At 47.7% G+C, this 17,097-nt stretch overlaps 6 protein-coding genes across 10 annotated transcripts in view; 2 read left to right on the plus strand and 4 right to left on the minus strand.

Moving 5' to 3' along the window:
* LOC117586740 (afadin) overlaps nt 1-4,017 on the minus strand; it is a 54,433-nt gene extending 50,416 nt beyond the window's left edge. For 2 of the 4 annotated variants that reach the window (XM_034277040.1, XM_034277038.1), the window contains exon 1: nt 3,351-4,000. The gene's annotated coding sequence lies outside the window, so the exon portion shown is untranslated. Of the gene's footprint in view, nt 1-3,350 lie in introns of all 4 variants that reach the window. The other 2 variants (XM_034277037.1, XM_034277041.1) reach the window with 2 other exon arrangements.
* An 881-nt stretch (nt 4,018-4,898) lies between these two features.
* Nucleotides 4,899-6,435, minus strand: LOC117586546 (RAB6A-GEF complex partner protein 2). The gene is made up of 4 exons (XM_034276708.1): nt 6,256-6,435; nt 5,978-6,192; nt 5,647-5,918; nt 4,899-5,590 (listed from the first exon to the last, which is right to left on the minus strand). Exons 1-4 carry the CDS (start codon nt 6,396-6,398, stop codon nt 4,916-4,918), a joined length of 1,305 nt encoding a protein of 434 aa, XP_034132599.1. The 5' UTR covers nt 6,399-6,435; the 3' UTR covers nt 4,899-4,915.
* A 71-nt stretch (nt 6,436-6,506) lies between these two features.
* On the plus strand, nt 6,507-7,471 carry LOC117586551 (vacuolar protein sorting-associated protein 37B). Its single transcript, XM_034276713.1, has one exon. The coding sequence runs from the start codon at nt 6,588-6,590 to the stop codon at nt 7,281-7,283; it is 696 nt and encodes a 231-aa protein (XP_034132604.1). The 5' UTR covers nt 6,507-6,587; the 3' UTR covers nt 7,284-7,471.
* On the minus strand, nt 7,460-11,796 carry LOC117586543 (katanin p60 ATPase-containing subunit A-like 1). The gene is made up of 6 exons (XM_034276704.1): nt 11,676-11,796; nt 10,403-10,624; nt 9,722-10,343; nt 9,538-9,659; nt 8,541-9,100; nt 7,460-8,471 (listed from the first exon to the last, which is right to left on the minus strand). Exons 1-6 carry the CDS (start codon nt 11,685-11,687, stop codon nt 8,273-8,275), a joined length of 1,737 nt encoding a protein of 578 aa, XP_034132595.1. The 5' UTR covers nt 11,688-11,796; the 3' UTR covers nt 7,460-8,272.
* Nucleotides 11,797-12,553: 757 nt separating this feature from the next.
* Nucleotides 12,554-15,958, plus strand: LOC117586540 (MMS19 nucleotide excision repair protein homolog). Of its 2 annotated transcripts, none has more exons than XM_034276697.1 (6): nt 12,554-12,746; nt 12,816-13,199; nt 13,272-13,621; nt 13,690-15,144; nt 15,215-15,637; nt 15,696-15,958. In XM_034276697.1, the coding sequence occupies exons 1-6, from the start codon at nt 12,662-12,664 to the stop codon at nt 15,885-15,887; spliced, it is 2,889 nt and encodes a 962-aa protein (XP_034132588.1). In that variant the 5' UTR covers nt 12,554-12,661; the 3' UTR covers nt 15,888-15,958. The 2 variants fall into 2 exon arrangements, with proteins under 2 accessions (XP_034132588.1, XP_034132589.1); XM_034276698.1 differs by lacking the exon at nt 12,554-12,746 and having other exon boundaries at nt 12,926-13,040; nt 13,103-13,199.
* LOC117586555 (MORN repeat-containing protein 4 homolog) lies at nt 15,945-16,787 on the minus strand. The gene is made up of 3 exons (XM_034276718.1): nt 16,674-16,787; nt 16,326-16,614; nt 15,945-16,257 (listed from the first exon to the last, which is right to left on the minus strand). The coding sequence occupies exons 1-3, from the start codon at nt 16,699-16,701 to the stop codon at nt 15,990-15,992; spliced, it is 585 nt and encodes a 194-aa protein (XP_034132609.1). The 5' UTR covers nt 16,702-16,787; the 3' UTR covers nt 15,945-15,989.
* Nucleotides 16,788-17,097: the final 310 nt, after the last annotated feature.

Raw genomic sequence — 17,097 nt, forward strand, 5'->3', positions numbered from 1 at the left:
GGGGCATGCAACTGCGGGCAGTCAGACGGAGGAGTGGCAGAACAAACAACAAAACCCCAAAATAAACATATTTTTCATTTGAGAACACAAGAACAGAACAGACCCAAAGAAGAGAGTGCTGGAGCTTGAGCTCTTTGAATCTGAAAATCTGAAAGCGACTCTAATTACTCGCCAAACTCGGGGGAAAAAGGGAATTGCAAAATAGGCGAAAAAATCCAGAAGAGAGAGGCGCAATCACCAAAGTCGTTGCCACAAGTGGAAGGGGTGCCAATGCTCCATTCTGCAGTGGCGTTAAATTGCAGCTGTGCCACAAGAGCCGCAGCAAGAGAATGGATTGTGAGACCAGAAGAACTTCTTACGAGGCGAAAAAGATTTTCAAAATTCCAAAGAGTTTAAGGAGCCTAAGAGTTGTTCCAGAGATCTGCAGATATTTGATTAATGATGACTTGAAGTTTTATTAAAATAGACGATTTTCAAAATCCAACAAGAAATTTAGAGCAAGATTTCTCTTAGATTTAAAATGTTCACACTACTATTATTATTTAAGTTAGACTTAAATTATGGAATCGTAAATAGCTTTGCTCAATTTCCTTACGAAACTTTAATCAAAAATAAGGTCGCCTGTCTTCACTTTTATATTTAGTTTAAAGCAACGCTGATATAGTATCAGGTATTATCAGTAGATAATTAGTACACTACTACTCCAACAGAACTCAACAGAAATCACATAAAACATAATCGAATACTACGTAATATTCCTTTAGTTAAAAGTCGGAACTATTGGGAACTGTTGATAAGCTGGAAAGGCGACGATAAGTTGGTCAACCAGTTGGGTGGATGTCATCATTGCCCCCTCCAGCACCATTCACCAGTCATACGAATACTACTACATACAACCCGTCTGATGTTTCAGCAATTCTATCGCTGGGCATTACGATTGCTCAACAAGTTTGCTGAGGAGGAAGTGGACAATCATTCGCTTTGTAGCGTTTTAGTTAAAAGGCGTTACCAAAGCAACCTGACAGCCATAGTCTGGGGTCTGGAAATCTTGTACTAATATTTACTTTGAAACATTAATTAGTTTGGGAACTGATTTAAGACGAATTTCCTTGGAGTCCGTTTTCCTCAAGACACTCCTTAAAAGACAATGCATAATCTATTGTTTACACTCCATGCCGTTCCTTAATTTGTTTAGTCTTTTATCAATGGGCAAATATTTGATTTTCCATAGCCATAGACCCCCCTGGGCCATTGTTTGAATGGAATCTAATATGAGCTCTATCGTGTCGTAATTGGATTATCTGGCACCTGCCTGTGTGGTAGGCCCACTCGCACACCTGTACACACGTGTAAGTGGTGTCTCTCTCTCTCTCTCTCTCTCTCTCTTTCTGTCTCTGTCTCTTTCTCTGTCGCTGAGTGTGTGTCCCAGTTTCTCTCTTTCTCTCTGCACATGGGCGTCTGATCCGATCAGATTCGGCCTACATTTGCCTCTGCACTTGCCCGTCCGTCCGTCCGTCCGTCCGTCTCTTGCTGTTGCTCTCGTCTTCTCGTTGGCTCATTTTTCCACCTTATTTGTTGAACTTTTGATATTTGTTTTTCGATTTGTTTGTCTCCCCTTCCCTTTCCCTATTTTCTTATCACCTGCTCCTCCTCCTCCTTCTGCTGCTGTTACTGTCAATGCAAGTGCATTGTGTGTTTATTGCTAGTTTTTGGTTTATCTCGGACCTTCTTTTTTTTGGGACACACATTGATAAGGTAAATGGAACGGAATGTGGAACGTGCTCATTGATAACGGGGCAAAAGGTAATATGTACTCACTCCCTCTCCTGGTACTCCCCCCACACCATACTGCTTTTACTCATTCACTTTTACGAGAACTATAAGAGAGAAGTTTTTAAGAATCTTCTTTGATTTTTGAGAATCTTTATGTTACATTTGCCAAAATAATACACCAGACGGAGATTCCATACGAAGACATTTCTATCACATTTAATATGATCAAAACAGCTTCAATTCATGGCCAAACTTTGTCTCCGAATTATAATACCGTTTCTCTTCCTCCTTCGCCGTCGAATGCCCTGTAACAATCTCATGAGTCATGCAACAAAAGTACAAAGTTCAGCTATGAAAAATGCATAGCCATGCAGTAGCAACATACAAAAGAGAGAGACAAAACAGAGAATGGGTGTGGGGGGAGGGAGCGCCAAAATAGAGCTCGAAAAAAAAGATAATTGAGAATTGGCAAGAACCGCAAAACAGGCTTGTAATTGTAGTTGTTGCTGGTTTTGTTGTTGCTTTGTGGTAGGCAAGACAACAGTACAATGACCGAAACTTTTGCCATGCAAAAGAAGTAAAAGAAGAAGGAGGAGAAATAGAAGTAGAAGAGGGAGGGAGGTAAGCTAAAGCCAGAACTCCGGCAAAAACAAAGCGTAGTAGAAAAATAATCATGTAAAGAGCGCCTCTGCTGCGCTGCAGCTACTAAAAACCTGTTGGTCAAAGAGGAACAGCAACAGCCAAGCAGCACTAAAAATTCCAATCTTCCAGTCTGCTCTCCAATGATGTTGTTGCTTTTTATCCACTGGTTTCCAGTGCTCTCGCAAGCAGAGGCTCTGTTCTCCTCCATCCATCACGATTTCTCTCTCTCTCACACACACCATCGCTGTGAAGCAGAGCTGTTCTCCTCCACTAAAACAGGTATAACTGTATGGCGCTGTTTCTGCGTGAGTGAGTGAGAGGCAGAGAGAACGCGCTTGAGTGAGTGTGGAGTAGAGTGGAGACTTTTCTTGTGATGCGAAGCAACATCTTTACGAAAGAAACGATCAAAAAACAAAGGTAAAACTCTGATAACAAATGAAGGTGAGCAGCAAAATAAAAAATAACCGAAAGGCAAGAAGAAGACAATGAAGGAGGTGGGGAGTCCGGTAACACTGTTGGTCGCACCCTTTTCGAGGGCTTAAACAGAAGATGTGCTCTCTAAGCCACCATCCCGCGTAGAGAAGCCACTGGTTACGTATTGGAGCGGGGGAGATTAGCGTAGAGAATCACGTATCCTGTTACGTGTTCAATGTGTAGAGGGAAGGCGCTTCTGTTGCGGGGAGGGAAAAATAACTTCAAAAGCAGAAAGTACAAAAACGAAAGAAGCGCGGGTGGAGCACGCGTGTATGTGTGTGTGTGTAGAACTGCAGACGGCGCGCCGTTGGAATGTCGCTGCTGCTGCCTTTGTTGTTTTTGTTGCTAAGCCGGACATGGCAATTGTTGGTTGACGGAGAGGGGGAGGATTGAGTTGGGGGAGGGCACTTATTTTGCAAGCAATTAAGAGCAAAAGCTCATAATTAACTCAATGGCAATACCTTTTTTTGGCGTCTAGCCGCTTGATTGTATTATATTCCAATATTCCAGTGAAGTACGGGGTGTAAAAAGAGCACTTTTTTCACTACACTTTTCTCGCCTAATTAAATTAAGGCCACAATTGAAGATTTGTTCACTTTTTTCGTTGTATTTGTATTTGCATTGGTATTTTTGTTGTTGCACATTTCGCGACGCAACGGCATCGACGGCTGCGCAGTCCGCAATATGCGTCTACGTCGACAGCGGGCCACCAAGACGTCCGACGGCGTCAAACAAGCGCTACGCGCAAAGGAATGCGAAAAAAGTAAAATGGAAATTGCGCAAAAAATTCAAACGATAAATGGCAGGCGCGCACCGCACTGCCTTTTAATTTATGTTAACAAATGCAAAGCAAAGCTTGTGCATTTATATAGAATCACTTTTTCACTTGTTGCCGACGTTTGATGCAATTTCCTGGAAAACTCGCTCGTAATTTTCACAGCAATCGGTGAACGACGCTTGCGTCTTCTTGACGAAAATAATAGTTGATATTATTGTTTATTTTCTGAATTCAGAAAAAATTGCATGGTTCGCGGCGAAAATTGTGAATTTTAGCTCGAAGTTGGATTGTTTTTATATCGTCCGACGCACAGACCGACACGGTGAAACAATTTATTTTGACTGCGCTGCCACTGCGCTGCCACTTCGGTGCGAAATTGTAAGGTGTCGACAACGGGAAAATACGTCACAAAAATTCCAAGTACGCAGGGTATATGACACCTGCGATTTAATCCTCCGTGATCGATTTCGATATATATCGATATCGATCATTTTCTCGATATTTTAAAGGACCTCGAAAATTTTCTAATTTTCTCACAGTTGTAAGTTGAAAACGCGTAAAAAGTCGGGAAAAGTATTAAAACTTTTTTTTCTATATACGATTTCGAAGTAAAATTTCCCTTGTAAAATAGGGGTTAAAAGTTCTCTCCTGTGTCTAACCGGTCAGCGAAATCCTCTCCCGCCAGACGCTCTCTCAGGCTCTATAAGGGATCCTTTCAAAAGGTGCCATAAAGGTGGGGACTAAAAACGTTCTTCCTATTTTACCAGAAAAGAGAGGATTAGGTCAGCAAGAGAGAGGATTAGGTCAGCAAGATCCTCTCTTCTCTCTCCTCATTTTTGCGGAGCAGTATGAGCACAGAATCCCACAGAAATATACCAAAAATAATATACAAAGCACTTTTCCTTTAATTTGTATCTTCTGTTTAATATTACCAACTATTTAGGGGTCTTGGCGCAAAAACTATACTTTTATCCGATTCATTAATGAATTCTCCAGTAGGTTGGCTAGTTTCCAAAATGAGAAGAGACGTGTGAGAAGCCTCTTACGCTTATATATATATTTTGAGCAAAAAAAAATCACGATATAAATATATATATATTTTTTTAAATATCGATATATTGATATCTATTTGACAACCCTAATTTCGTTGCGGGTTAAAACATTTAAAATATAAAAAAAATTACTTTAATATTTCGGTTTTAGAGTTTAACAATGATGGATATTGCATTGCCACAGATGGCTTGGCCTTTACTTAATTAATAGATTGAATGTCTGATTTGGGTTGTAGATCTGCAGCGGGTTGGCCGCATAGATCGTCACCGGCAGATTCCACACCATCGTCTCCACGGGCATTTCGGCGGGCGCCTTCAGCTCCCCGGACTCTGGATTGGGGCCACCGAAGTCCATCATCGTGCTGGTCACAAATTCGAAGTGCAGACGCCACTTGACATCGACGAGATCCGTGCTGAATGTGGGCGTCACGTGCAGGGGAATGGGCACCACCACCTGCGACTGTTGTGTGGCGTAGCACACCTGATGCGTGTTGGAGATGGTCGAGAGCTTGCCTGTGGGCTCGGGCGTGTCCTTTTCCCGGGCACTGCCCGAAGTGGCCGATCTGTGCAAACTGTCCACCGCCACGCCGCTGGCTATGCTGGCCATGTCGAAGGATTGGATGGAGGAGGCATCGTCCCCGACAGACGACTGCGACTGCAGCGCCTGTGGCGGCTGTGGCCGGATGGGCAGCTCCTGCTGCTGCAGCTTCACGGAGAACTGAACGCAGCGCACCTGGCAGCCATCAAAGTCCAGGCTCCCCACTATGTCCTCGCCCAACTTGTAGGCGGGCTTGAAAAGGCAAAAGCGGCCCACGAATCCTCGTTTGTTCGAAATGCGATAGAACTTTGGAGCACGACGGGCAGTCACATTCTGCAAGGGGAAGCATATGACATCACTAATGGTTACAGGAAGGGTGCCTTACGCACCTTTAGATGATGCCAGGATATCTCCAATTCGCTGATCTCACGCTTCTCCAGGAAGGGATTGGTGGGCGCCAGCTCCTCGTTGGTTTCGACCGTCACGGGGAGCTCATCCGGGCGGGCAATAATGGGAATGGGTAGCACACGGATGGGCACGGCAAGTGTCTGCACCTTGGACTTGACCCGCTGCGTGGCTATGGTGATCTTGTAGAAGTATCTGATGTCGTGGCCACGATATGTGGGAGGACCATCGCGTGGCACAAATTCATTGAAGAAATCTGTCGATTGGGTTGGAATCTTCGCGAGTTTTAATCTGTTCTGGCGGTGAAGTACTCACATATCTTGGTCTCGCCGGGCTGCAGCTTTAGGTCGCAGAACAGTATCTTCGGTTTGGTGGCCACAATTACCTCTCCGGGCGCCTGGGTCACTGCATCCAAGGCGGTTCTTCCTATGAGCTCGGTCAGCTCTTGCGTCTTGTCCGCTGTGGGTGTGGAGTAGCTGGTCTTTCGGTAACAGTGGAGCTGTGCCGAGGCCCAGGCAAGGTTCTCCAGCCTGTTCAATATAGAATTTGCTTTTATTTATTTAGTTAATTTATGTTTTGGCTGAAAACCGTACCCTGCATCGTTGGCATTCCTATTGGACGGCGGCTGCTCGTCGGCAAAGACTTTGTGGGTGAATTCAATCAAACACTCGACGCGTTCGCCTGTGGCATAGATGGCCGAGTCGGCACGCACCAATTTGGCCTTAATTTCAATCATATTCAAAATATATTTATTTATCCATTTAACATCAGCTGGTTGAAATACAAGTTCGTTCAATGAACTAGTTCAGTGGGTTAAGACTGGCATGTTTCTGGTATGTTTAATTCATAGGTTCACGGTCACACTGTTCAAAATAGAGTCGCAAAATAAAAATTTTAATTTAATTGTACCACGTAAACTGAAGCCATGTACCAGGAATATATGAACCAACTGCAGACCTCCATAGCGCCGCTCAGCTCGGACCAGCTCAAGGAGCTGCTGAACAATGACGACAAGCTGGACGAGAAGGTGGACGAGGTTCTGCTGGCGCTGAAGGAACAAAAGAACAAAATATTCGAAGACAATCGCAGCCGAGCGGAGGAGAACATCGAGAAGGAGCCACAGATCATAGAACTGCGCGGAAAGCTGTCAGAGCTATCCGAAGAAGGTCGCAACTGCTGCAGTGCCGTGCAGGAGAAGCTCACAGAGCTCAACAAAAAGACGGGTGGCGTAGGCCAGGAGACGGCCCTGGCGCTGCTGCAGACGGCCGCCTCGGAGAGCGAGGAGCAGACCGAGGATATGGTCAAGAAGTTCAACGACAACGAGCTCAATGTGGAGGCCTTCCTGGAGGAGTTTCTTGCCAGCCGCCGCACCATGCACCTGCGCCGCCTCAAGGCCGAGAAGATGCAGGATCTCATACGCAAACAGCGCCGCAGCACAGGCCCCGGCCACTTGCCATCGTACGGTAATGTGCCAGCCAGCGGCTTCTATCCCTCGGCCGGTGGATCAGCGATGCCCTATCCCCCGACCGGTGGTATGCCATACCCGTCGGCTGGTGGCTCGGCGCCATATCCCATGATGGGTCCACTAATGCCCATGCCGCCGCCGTCGAGACCGTACTAGAAGGGGGCTACGGGGGCTACACCCGTATACTGGTTACTGCCATAGTAGTAGTAGTAGTAGAAGAGGAGACGAAGTGTTAGGCGGGGGGCAACGCATGACACATCCAATTGTAGGGGAATTTTGAACAACCGACAGTATAAAATTGTGTGAAATATTTAATAAACGACCACATCTCATCGAGTTAAAAACTTGTGTTTATTGTTTAAAATTTTCTGAATAGAATCAATCTTCACTTTAAGTACATATTGCTTCAGGTTCCTCCTCCGCTGACGAATCAAATGGACAATGGGAACGGATTTTCGTTTTGTTTAAATTAACATTAAAAACTATGATATATATTTATAGTATGTAATGTAGTGTATAATTTATAAATTAAGCGAAAGTTAATGTTAAATGTTAGACGTTTGCGTTGCTTTGCTTTGCCTGTTAAAAAATACAACATTTTGGATAAAAACAATACATGGTGGAGCAAGGTGATGGATGGGTGCCCAAGGCTAGGCGGCGTTTAAAGCGATTTCTTAACGTGTATATATAGAGTGGAAGAGTGCTGCTGTTTGGATTAACTATTAGTATAGGAAGTAAGGATTGTGTGGTGCATTTTGTGTGTGGGTTGGATCTCTCTACCTATTATATGTGTGTGTGTTTTTGTGGGTGTATATTATTGCCTATCTTTCTTTCGATTTCAATGTCGTTTCAATTTCAGATTTGCATTTTCGCTTCATTGGGTTTCCTCTTAGAGAACGATTAGTCTTTTGTTTTTTTTTTTCATAATTCCAACGGCTTCCGTTTCCATATCGTGTGTAAAATGTTTTATATAAAATATGTTCAACTATTCATCCGGGCGGTTCGGTTCGCTTTGGATCGGTTCGGATCTCACTTTAAAAGCTTAATAACTTAAGCGCCTATTGTTAGGGTATTCAAAAATATATTCCTACAATTGCTACAAATTGCAACAAGGGAGGGTAATGTAGTGGGTGACGGTAACGCCATCATGACGAGCCAAATTCCTTCATCCATTTCTCGTACTTGTCCAGATCCGCCCTGGACACGCTCTTGTTGCAGCGACTCATGGCCTCGTTGAAGTCCTTGTTGGACACGGGCAGGTCCACCTCCTCGGTGGCCAGTTGCCTGATCTGCTCGGGCGTAAGGCCAGCTATCTTTCGCCGCATGGACATCATGCTCGCCTCTCTACGAGAACAAAAAGAAACAAAAGGTTAGAGCCAAGACTTGAGGCAGCAATCAACCCAGTCAACCCACCTGCAAACATTGGTTATGTCCGCTCCGGAGTAGCCCTTCAGCTCATTGGCCACGTAGGTGAGATCCACAGTGTCGTCCACTTTGACCTCACGCAGGTTGATCTTGAGCAGCGCCTCGCGACCCTCATCCGACGGCAGTGGTATGTAAATGCGCTTCTCCAGCCGCCGGCGTAGCGCCTCATCAATGTCCCAGGGAAAATTGGTGGCTGCCAGCACCATAACAACTTTTGCCTGCTCCTCGCCACCGCCCACGCCATCCATCTGCACCAGCAGCTCCGATTTGACGCGTCGCGAGGCCTCGTGCTCCGACTCCGACCCTCTGCGCGAGCACAGCGAGTCAATCTCATCGATGAAGATCGTGCTGGGCGCATAGAAGCGCGCCATTTCGAACAGCAGCCGCACCATCTTCTCCGATTCGCCACGATACTTGGAGGTGAGCGTGGCCGAGCTGACATTGAAGAAGGTTGTGCCGCATTCGGTGGCCACGGCCTTGGCCAGCATAGTTTTGCCCGTGCCCGGTGGTCCGACCATGAGCACACCCTTCCATGGCCTTCGAATGCCCTATAAGAAGAGAAATGAAATGAATATAATCAATAAAAAAACATCAATAAAAACTACTTGTTCGTGCCACTGGATACATGTGTCTGTAGATATCAGACAACGCGTATCACAATTTGTAGATAAGATTGTGCCAACAAGGAAATGAATTCGTAGTAAATACAACTTTCACAGCAAGTGTCGGGGATTCCTCTTCAAAATCAATCTTGAAAATAACCTTGGGTTTAACACTGCCCTAGATAAGCCCTGGGAGAGCTAAAAACTTTCAGAACTCAAATCAAATGCTCCATCAGCTCGTAAACGTTTGTGTCTCATCCGTTGTACACAAATATTGTGGAGCACTGCTGGCGTTTATTGACCCAACACCGCAGCGTAGATAAGATCAACTTGCTCTGAAGTGATTCAGAGTTCAGAGTAAACAGGCAAAAGTGATGACGCACCTTGAAGTAGTCCGGCATGAGCATGGGCAATACCACAGCCTCTTCCAGCAGCCGCTTGGCATCCTGCAGATCAGCAATGTCGCTCCACCGCACCTTGGGATCCTTTTGCAGAATATCACGCTCTGAAACCGACAAGTGACAATGGTTAGGAAAGGTAAGGGCTATGTAGGGAAGTTTAACTAACCCAGAATGTCGACCAGCTCGGCTTCGATGTGATTATTTGGCTGGAACTTGCGCTCCTCTTCGCCCGCCTGGGAGTCACCGGCTTCCCCGTCGCCCCCTCCGCCATTGCTGCCTGCCACGCCGTCCTCATCCTTGCTGTCGTTGTTGTTGGCATTGCGATCGTTGTTTGAGGTGGAAAGTTTACGTCCCCCTGCCCGGCCATTAGTGGCACGTGCACTGTTCGAGGTGGAGGCGGTGGCGGCGGAGGACGAGTTGCGTTTCGGACCGTTTCGGTTCGTGATCTGTGGGATTGTGCTGGGGCGGTTGCTCTGCGTAGCGTTGGTGCCGTTGCGTCGATTGTTGGTTGCTGCTCGCCGGCCCACAACCTGTGTGGTGCTGCTGGCCGAGGTCGAGGGTGGCGGCTTGGGCGGACCCCAGACATCTGGATCCTTGGGCGGTGGTGTCCAAATATCTGGATCAGGCTTAAACCAGGCGGAGGGATCTTGGCTCACATTGCTCTCTTCGCTCAACTGTTGTCGCAGCTTGTGGGCAAATTTAGTGCTCTGCAAATCCAGCGATATGTCCTGCAGTGTGCGTTGTATGGCCTTGACTTTAGCATGCTCCTGGCTGATCTGCTGATTGATCTGAAAGCACAAAAGAGTTATGTGACTGTGGCAATTGGGGGATTCTTCTATCCGCTTACCATGCTCCACTTGCCCTTCCGCATGGGATCCGCTGTGGCCTTGAGCTGGCGTGCCAGCATGCCCTGCAATCCCTCATAGTAGATGCAGGCCGAGTCATAGTTGCCCGTCAGCGCCATGTCCCTGGCTAATTTGGCATTATCGCATATTTCTTCAAACGTAGTTTTGGCCATTACGGTCATTCCTACACAGTTGCTTGTCTTTTGCTTGCCACCTCGCAGCAGCTGCTCAGATTCAAACGGAACGGAACGGATCGGTACGGTACGGAACAGGTTGTTGTCGTTGTAACCAAAAACGAAATAAAGATTAGTTCCAATTAAAGCATTCGAGTGCGTAGCAAGAGTTTCTCTGCTTCTAATGTTGCTTGCTTCGGAGTGTGCGGGAAGGGGAACTGGTGTCAGTGAGTGCGAACAATAGAACGGAAGCGACTTTGGCGGCACTGCGTCACTCACACTCACACACACACACACACACACCAATGCCCTGACAATCACACAATCAAACATGGAGAGAGTCCGCCCCAACGCCCGCCGCCGCCTTTGCCATGCAGGTAAAAATGGAAAGTGAGCCGCGCAGCCAAAGAATACAATCAAACTAAATAAAAAGGAAGATACTCGGCACGAGTGGCAATGCCAACGACCGAAGTGCGTTGCTAATTATAAAGCACACAAACACACATAATCTGCAATTGTCAACGGGCAAGTATCGTATGTGTAAATATATTTAAAGACGCTCTCAATTCACATTCCCATTCTTCCACTTCCACTTCCAAGGCGGGACGTGGGCCCCTGCCGAAATGCCGATTGGAAAAATGTAATAAAATTATAAACCCGCATTGGAAGCAGCCATAGCCATGGCCGCAGCAGCGCCCGAATAAGGCGCTCGACCTTGTTGGCTCTCGCATTTGAATGATTCTTTCAACTCAACGACGTTCAAAATGTCGTTTCGTATGCAAAAAAAAATAACACAAGAAAAATTCAACGCTCGCACACACACATGCACAAAGCAGCGAAAAAAGAAGGAAAAAAACCAGAGCGAAGCTCAAGTTTCAGCGGCGCGCTCCCACACACACACATGTGTAAATAAATACGATTTAAATAGATTTCAAGTCAATTGCAGGGCTTTGAAGATTGCATTTCTGCGCTTTTGAATACAATTCTCTATTTATGCTCCCAGCTACGTGGGGGCGGGCGTCTGACGTTGACATTTCTCGGCAGCCGCTGGCTTTAACTTCCACACAACACCGACATTTTGGCGGCCACTCGATGAACTTACGGTTATGGACATTAGTAAACTGGATTTGTTACACGGAGTTGAAAGCTTAAAGTTAAAACGAAACTTATTTAGTTAATAATTAAAAGGCGATTTAAAAAAAGTGCTGCTTGTGTTTGTTAATACTATAGGCAGGTGTGACCGCGGACTTATTGGTCAAATATACCGACAGACCCTCAGAAACATACCGAAATATACTCTTAAATTTTCAAAATTAATGTATAAATACCGTAAATCTTAATAATTTTCCCCGAATTTTAACTTCTGTTTTATTTTATCAGCTAGTTAGGAGTCTTAGCTTTAAAAATGTAGTTTTACTCAAATTATCATTCAATTCTGCACAAGATTGTTTAATTTTCATGAATTATCTTAATTAAAACTTAAAAGGTCAACCAAAAAAATAGGATTAAAAGTCGCCAAACGATAGTATAGTAAAGTATGGGCACCTGTGTACCCTATTTGCTATAATTAATATTACAATTCTATAATCATGAAAATTTCGTTGGGATGGCTCACCAATGCAGACAGACTTGTTTTTGCATAGATTGGAGCCAGAGATTTCCAACATTTCCACAATTCGAGGTTATACCCGCTGAACATCTGAAATATACTCTTTCATTTTGAAATATTTCGTAAATATACTCAAGAATGAAACGGATTTAACCCACTGACACCTGCCAGTGCTAATGAGCACACCTTTTTAATGGCTTAATGTCCAATATCACCATAAGAAAAAAGCTGCTTGTATCTTTGCTCCTCCAATCAATAATAGCTTGTGTGGATTCAGGTTCAGGTTAAAAATGTCAAATATAAGAAAATATTCTACTATATCTATATGCACCTACCAAATCAAAACAACAGCAGCGTGTGGTCTGGCAACCCTGCGTCTATAGATAAGGTCTTCATCGGTTATCGGTTCTTAACAATTCGGCTTAACGTGCTTAGACATTTATTAAATTTAGCCCATCACGCAAGCGACGGCGCCCAAAATGACAACGCCCACGCGCGCCACCCTCGAGAAGGCACTGAAAAGCGATGCAAAACTTCAGAAGGAAGCCACACAAGTCGCCAAGGGCAAGTGGGCATGGCATTGAGGTCTCCGGACGCTTCTGTTCTCATTGGAGAGTTTCTTTGTTTTTTTAGATTTGACCGCTGGCGTATATGACATATCGCTGCTGGCGGAGGAGTTGGGCTTTGCCCTGTCCTCGCCAGACATGGAGCAGCGCGTGGCCGGCACCAATTTGTTGTCCGCGGTCCTGTGTGCCCTGCCAACGGATTTGCTCAGTGCGGAGCAGCTGGAGTTCCTCACCACGTTCTACACGGACCGACTGCGGGATCACCACAACGTGATGCCAGCGATCATCGATGGTATTGATGCAATGGTTCACATGAAGGCTCTGCCAGCCGGTAATGTTCCACTGATCCTACAGGCATTCTTCCAGCACACAACCTGCCAGTCGCAGACGCGCGGAGACCGCACCAAGTTGTTCAACATCTTCAAGTACCTGACGCTCACCTTCAAGGAGGGTATGTGACAGATTTGATTTACAATCAATATTCCCTCCTTTTACATTCCCTTTTTATCCCCTTCTTTGATAGAGCTCACGACGATGGCCGGTGACTTTGTGTACGGCTTGATTAACTCCATTGACGGGGAGCGCGATCCCCGCAATCTTGAGATCATCTTCAGCTTCATGCCCGACTTCATGGCCAACTATCCGCTGCTGCACTTGGCCGAGGAGATGTTTGAGATCTTCGCCTGCTACTTCCCCATCGACTTCAACCCCAGCAAGCAGGACCCCACGGCCATCACGCGTGACCAGTTGGCCGCCAAGCTGACCAACTGTCTGGTGGCCAACAATGAGTTTGCCGAGTGGACGGTCGTCCTGGCCGTGGAGAAGCTGGAGAGCGAGCTGCTGGTGGCCAAGTTGGACTCCATTGAGCTGCTGGCAAGCAAACCAAACGACCTTCCTGCAACCTTCACAGCCACTAATTTTCGCTTTCATTTGTATTCCAGCATCAAGCGGCCGTCAAGTTCCCTCCCTCAGTGCTGGAGCCGCACTTTGACCAAATCTGGCAGGCGCTCAAGGCCGAAACTTTTCCTGGCGCCGACAACGAAGACATTCTTAAAGCCTCGCTCAAGGCTTTGGGCGCGCTGCTGGAGCGAGCGGCCCATGTGCCCAGCATTAGCCACAGCTATCAGACGTCTGTACTGGGCGTGGTGTTGCCCCAACTGAGCGACGTGAATCAGCGGCTCTTCCATCCGGCGACGGCCATTGCGCTGGTGTGTGTCGCCGGAGACGCGCCGTTTGCCGCTGACAAGATCCTGAACAGCTTCCTGCTCAAGCTGCAGGCCACGGATCTCGGGACGTCGCCACCCGACCAGCGCATCAAGATATACCAGATTGTCGCCCAGGTTTACAAATTGACCGCCCTGCGTGACTCGCTCCAGAAACTGGACACCACGATAAGTGTTGCCCTGCAGGACGATGTTATAGCAGCGCTTCGACTGTGCGAGCGGGAGGATTTCGATGCCAAGCAGGAGGACTTGGAGCTGCAGAAGGCGGCCCTGTCTGTACTTAACGAGTGCGCCCCGGTGCTGAGTGAGGCACAGCGTGCGCTGGTGTACAAGGCGCTGGTGCAGCTGATCAGCCATCCCACCATAGATCTGGACTTCACAGTGCTCACGGTGGGCCTGGGCGCCCTGCAGCCGGTGGAGCTGCAGGCGAACTTCATAGACATTAGCATTCGGAACTTTGAGATCTTCTCAAACTTTATCAAGCGAAAGATTTACAGCAACCTGCTGCCGCTGCTACCCCAAATGGCATTTACCCAACGCATTTTGGACCTGGTCATGACACAGATGTTTAAGGAAGGCAACCCAGAGCCCGTGCGCCTGCTGGCTCTGGAGGCGCTCAACACGCTACTCACACAGGAGGATCAGCGATTCATTGTGGACCTCCAGCAGCAGTCCAACTTGCTGCACAAGCTCATCGAGCTGGCGCAACAGACGGAGGATCTGACGCTGCAGTCTCTGGAGCAGATTGCCGGCGCCCTGAGCCGCATCATCCAGCAACTGCCGCTCTCCGAGCAGAGTGCCATCATCAGCGAGTATCTGCCGGGTTTGCAGCTACAAAAGTCGGCGGATCTGTACATTGCCAAGGGTCTGCTGGGCTACCTGCACAAGGACATCAGTCTGGACGATCACTTCGAGCGGCTGCTAAGCGATCTCACCCAGCTCTCCCTGAGCACAGAAAACGAGCAGCTGCGCGTCATTGCCCACCATTTGCTCTGTAGTTTGGTAAACAAAATGCAAAACTCCACGGAGAATCGAGGTAAAGTGAAGCAGATCACCGAGCAACTGAAGAAGGCCATCAAAGCGGGCGATGTGCGTGCTGTGGAGATTCTTGCCTGGGTGGGCAAGGGTCTGGTGGTAGCAGGTTTCGACGAGGCCGCCGATATTGTGGGAGATGTGAGTGCCAAAGAAACCTTTAATCAGCCAACAAATTGTAATCAAATCTCTTCCAATCTTTGCTGTCTAGCTATCGGATCTGCTCAAGCATCCGACTCTGAGCACTGCCGCTGCCTTGGGCTTTGACATTATAGCGGCTGAATATCCCGAGCTGGATTTGCCGGTCGTCAAGTTCCTGTACAAGCAAAAGTTCTTCCACACCATCATGGGCAAGATGGGCAACAAGCTGGCCGACTATTGTGTGCATCATCTGAAGGCGTTTGTCTACGTGCTGAAGGCCACGCCGCAGGCGGTGATCAAGCTGAATATCGAGCAGCTGGGACCGCTGCTCTTTCGCAGTCTGGAGGAGCACAATGAGGCGCAGTCCTTGTGCATTGCCCTGGGCATCTGCGAGAGCTTTGTGCAGCAGCAGGATGCGTATTTCCAGGCGCATTTGGGCCATCTCATACCCAGTTGCCTGGAGCTATCCAAATACAAGGCGCAGCACACGATGGTGAGTGATTCTGGAGACTAGACTGTGGCGGGGACTGATTCATTTGTTTACCAAACAGCAAGTGCGAATTGCGGCTCTGCAGCTGCTCTACGACATAACGAAGTATCCAACGTTCGCTCTGCTGCCCCACAAGGTGGACGTGACGCTGGCCCTCGCCGCAGCCCTGGACGATCCGAAGCGTCTGGTGCGGAACACGGCGGTGCAGGCCAGGAATGCGTGGTACCTGGTGGGAGCCGCCAACGAAGATTAGCCAAGGAACGAACAAATTATTGTTAACATTTTAAACGAAATCAGAAATAAGAGAACGCACAATCCATAGGATCTACACGAGTTTATTTGCCAACTGTCAAGCTCAATACGGATGCTCGCACTGGGATCGGGCGAGGAGAGCGCATTTCTGGGCCCGCTGCACCACCTCGGGGCAGCGTCGTCGCCGCATGAAGCGGCAGTCCTGGAAGAAGCCCTCGTTACGCGGAAATCCGTGCGTAAAGTCCTGAAATGTCAGCAGTCCCAGTCCCCAGATCTTGCCGCCACGAAACTCACCCTCGTACTTCATTCCATCGGCGCGCCAGAAGATGCCACTGCCATGGAACCAGCCCTGATGGAACTCGCCCTCATATCTGTGCACAAGGATTAAGGTTCTGCCTCGTTGGGATTACTGGATAACTGATTTGATTGCGGCACTCACTTGGCTCCATCGGGAAACCAGAGGCAGCCCACACCCTGGCTGAGGCCCTCCTGGAACTGTCCATCGTAGCGTGTGCCGTCGGCAAACTGCAGATGGCCAATGCCGTGCTTCTGGCCAAGCTGATTCCACTCCCCAATGTATCGACTGGCATCCTCGTACCGCCAGCCGCCCACCTTTACGGCGCCCGCACTGTATTGACTCTGACCCTGGCCATGTCCATGTCCGTGTCCGTGCTGGCCCTGATGATGCTGGTTCTCTATGCGTGCCGTGGTCACGCCCACGCTGCTCACTAGAAGGGCGAATGGGATTGATTCACAGTGGCAGACGTCGCTTCCTTCGTTCACTTACTGTCATCGTCGTAGTCGTCCATGGCCATTGCTTCTACCACTGTCCACTATCCACTGTTCGTGATGCTCTCCAAGCTGCTACTGAGCTTTGCTTGTTCCGCACCAGAAACCAGAGCCTTGTGTGGCTTCCATTGGGGCGCTGGCCCTGGTGTTCTAAATCTAATTAGCATATTGCACGGCTGCACAGTGGGATGGCAGTTTGCACAAAAGGTGTGCTCTACCGATTTAAGAATTAATTCAAGGAGAGAAATTTTTGCTACTGCCCGAAAAGTACCCCACGAAATAATCTGTGGAGCTGTAGCTGAGTGCACGAAGTCTTCTTTGCTATGATAATTTGAATCTTTAAACAGTTGCTGTTAGATTTTATAGCCCACATTACAAAATCCTCAGCTGTCTTATCTTTATCAGTTGTAATTTCTGGAGCT

Source organism: Drosophila guanche, unplaced genomic scaffold (assembly GCF_900245975.1).
Source record: "Drosophila guanche unplaced genomic scaffold, DGUA_6, whole genome shotgun sequence".
Lineage (NCBI taxonomy): Eukaryota > Metazoa > Arthropoda > Insecta > Diptera > Drosophilidae > Drosophila > Drosophila guanche.

Coding starts and splice junctions, on each gene's coding strand:
- LOC117586546 (XM_034276708.1), bottom strand. CDS start 6,398: ATGATTGAAATTAAGGCCAAATTGGTGCGTGCCGACTCGGCCATCTAT. Junction 6,193..6,255: donor AGGAATGCCAACGATGCAGG/GTACGGTTTTCA, acceptor TATATTGAACAG/GCTGGAGAACCTTGCCTGGG. Junction 5,919..5,977: donor GCCCGGCGAGACCAAGATAT/GTGAGTACTTCA, acceptor CCCAATCGACAG/ATTTCTTCAATGAATTTGTG.
- LOC117586551 (XM_034276713.1), top strand. CDS start 6,588: ATGTACCAGGAATATATGAACCAACTGCAGACCTCCATAGCGCCGCTC.
- LOC117586543 (XM_034276704.1), bottom strand. Junction 10,344..10,402: donor GGAAGGGCAAGTGGAGCATG/GTAAGCGGATAG, acceptor TTGTGCTTTCAG/ATCAATCAGCAGATCAGCCA. Junction 8,472..8,540: donor GACATAACCAATGTTTGCAG/GTGGGTTGACTG, acceptor TTGTTCTCGTAG/AGAGGCGAGCATGATGTCCA.
- LOC117586540 (XM_034276697.1), top strand. CDS start 12,662: ATGACAACGCCCACGCGCGCCACCCTCGAGAAGGCACTGAAAAGCGAT. Junction 12,747..12,815: donor AGCCACACAAGTCGCCAAGG/GCAAGTGGGCAT, acceptor TTGTTTTTTTAG/ATTTGACCGCTGGCGTATAT. Junction 13,200..13,271: donor GACGCTCACCTTCAAGGAGG/GTATGTGACAGA, acceptor CTTCTTTGATAG/AGCTCACGACGATGGCCGGT.
- LOC117586555 (XM_034276718.1), bottom strand. CDS start 16,701: ATGGCCATGGACGACTACGACGATGACA. Junction 16,615..16,673: donor GGACGACTACGACGATGACA/GTAAGTGAACGA, acceptor TCGCCCTTCTAG/TGAGCAGCGTGGGCGTGACC. Junction 16,258..16,325: donor TGGTTTCCCGATGGAGCCAA/GTGAGTGCCGCA, acceptor CCTTGTGCACAG/ATATGAGGGCGAGTTCCATC.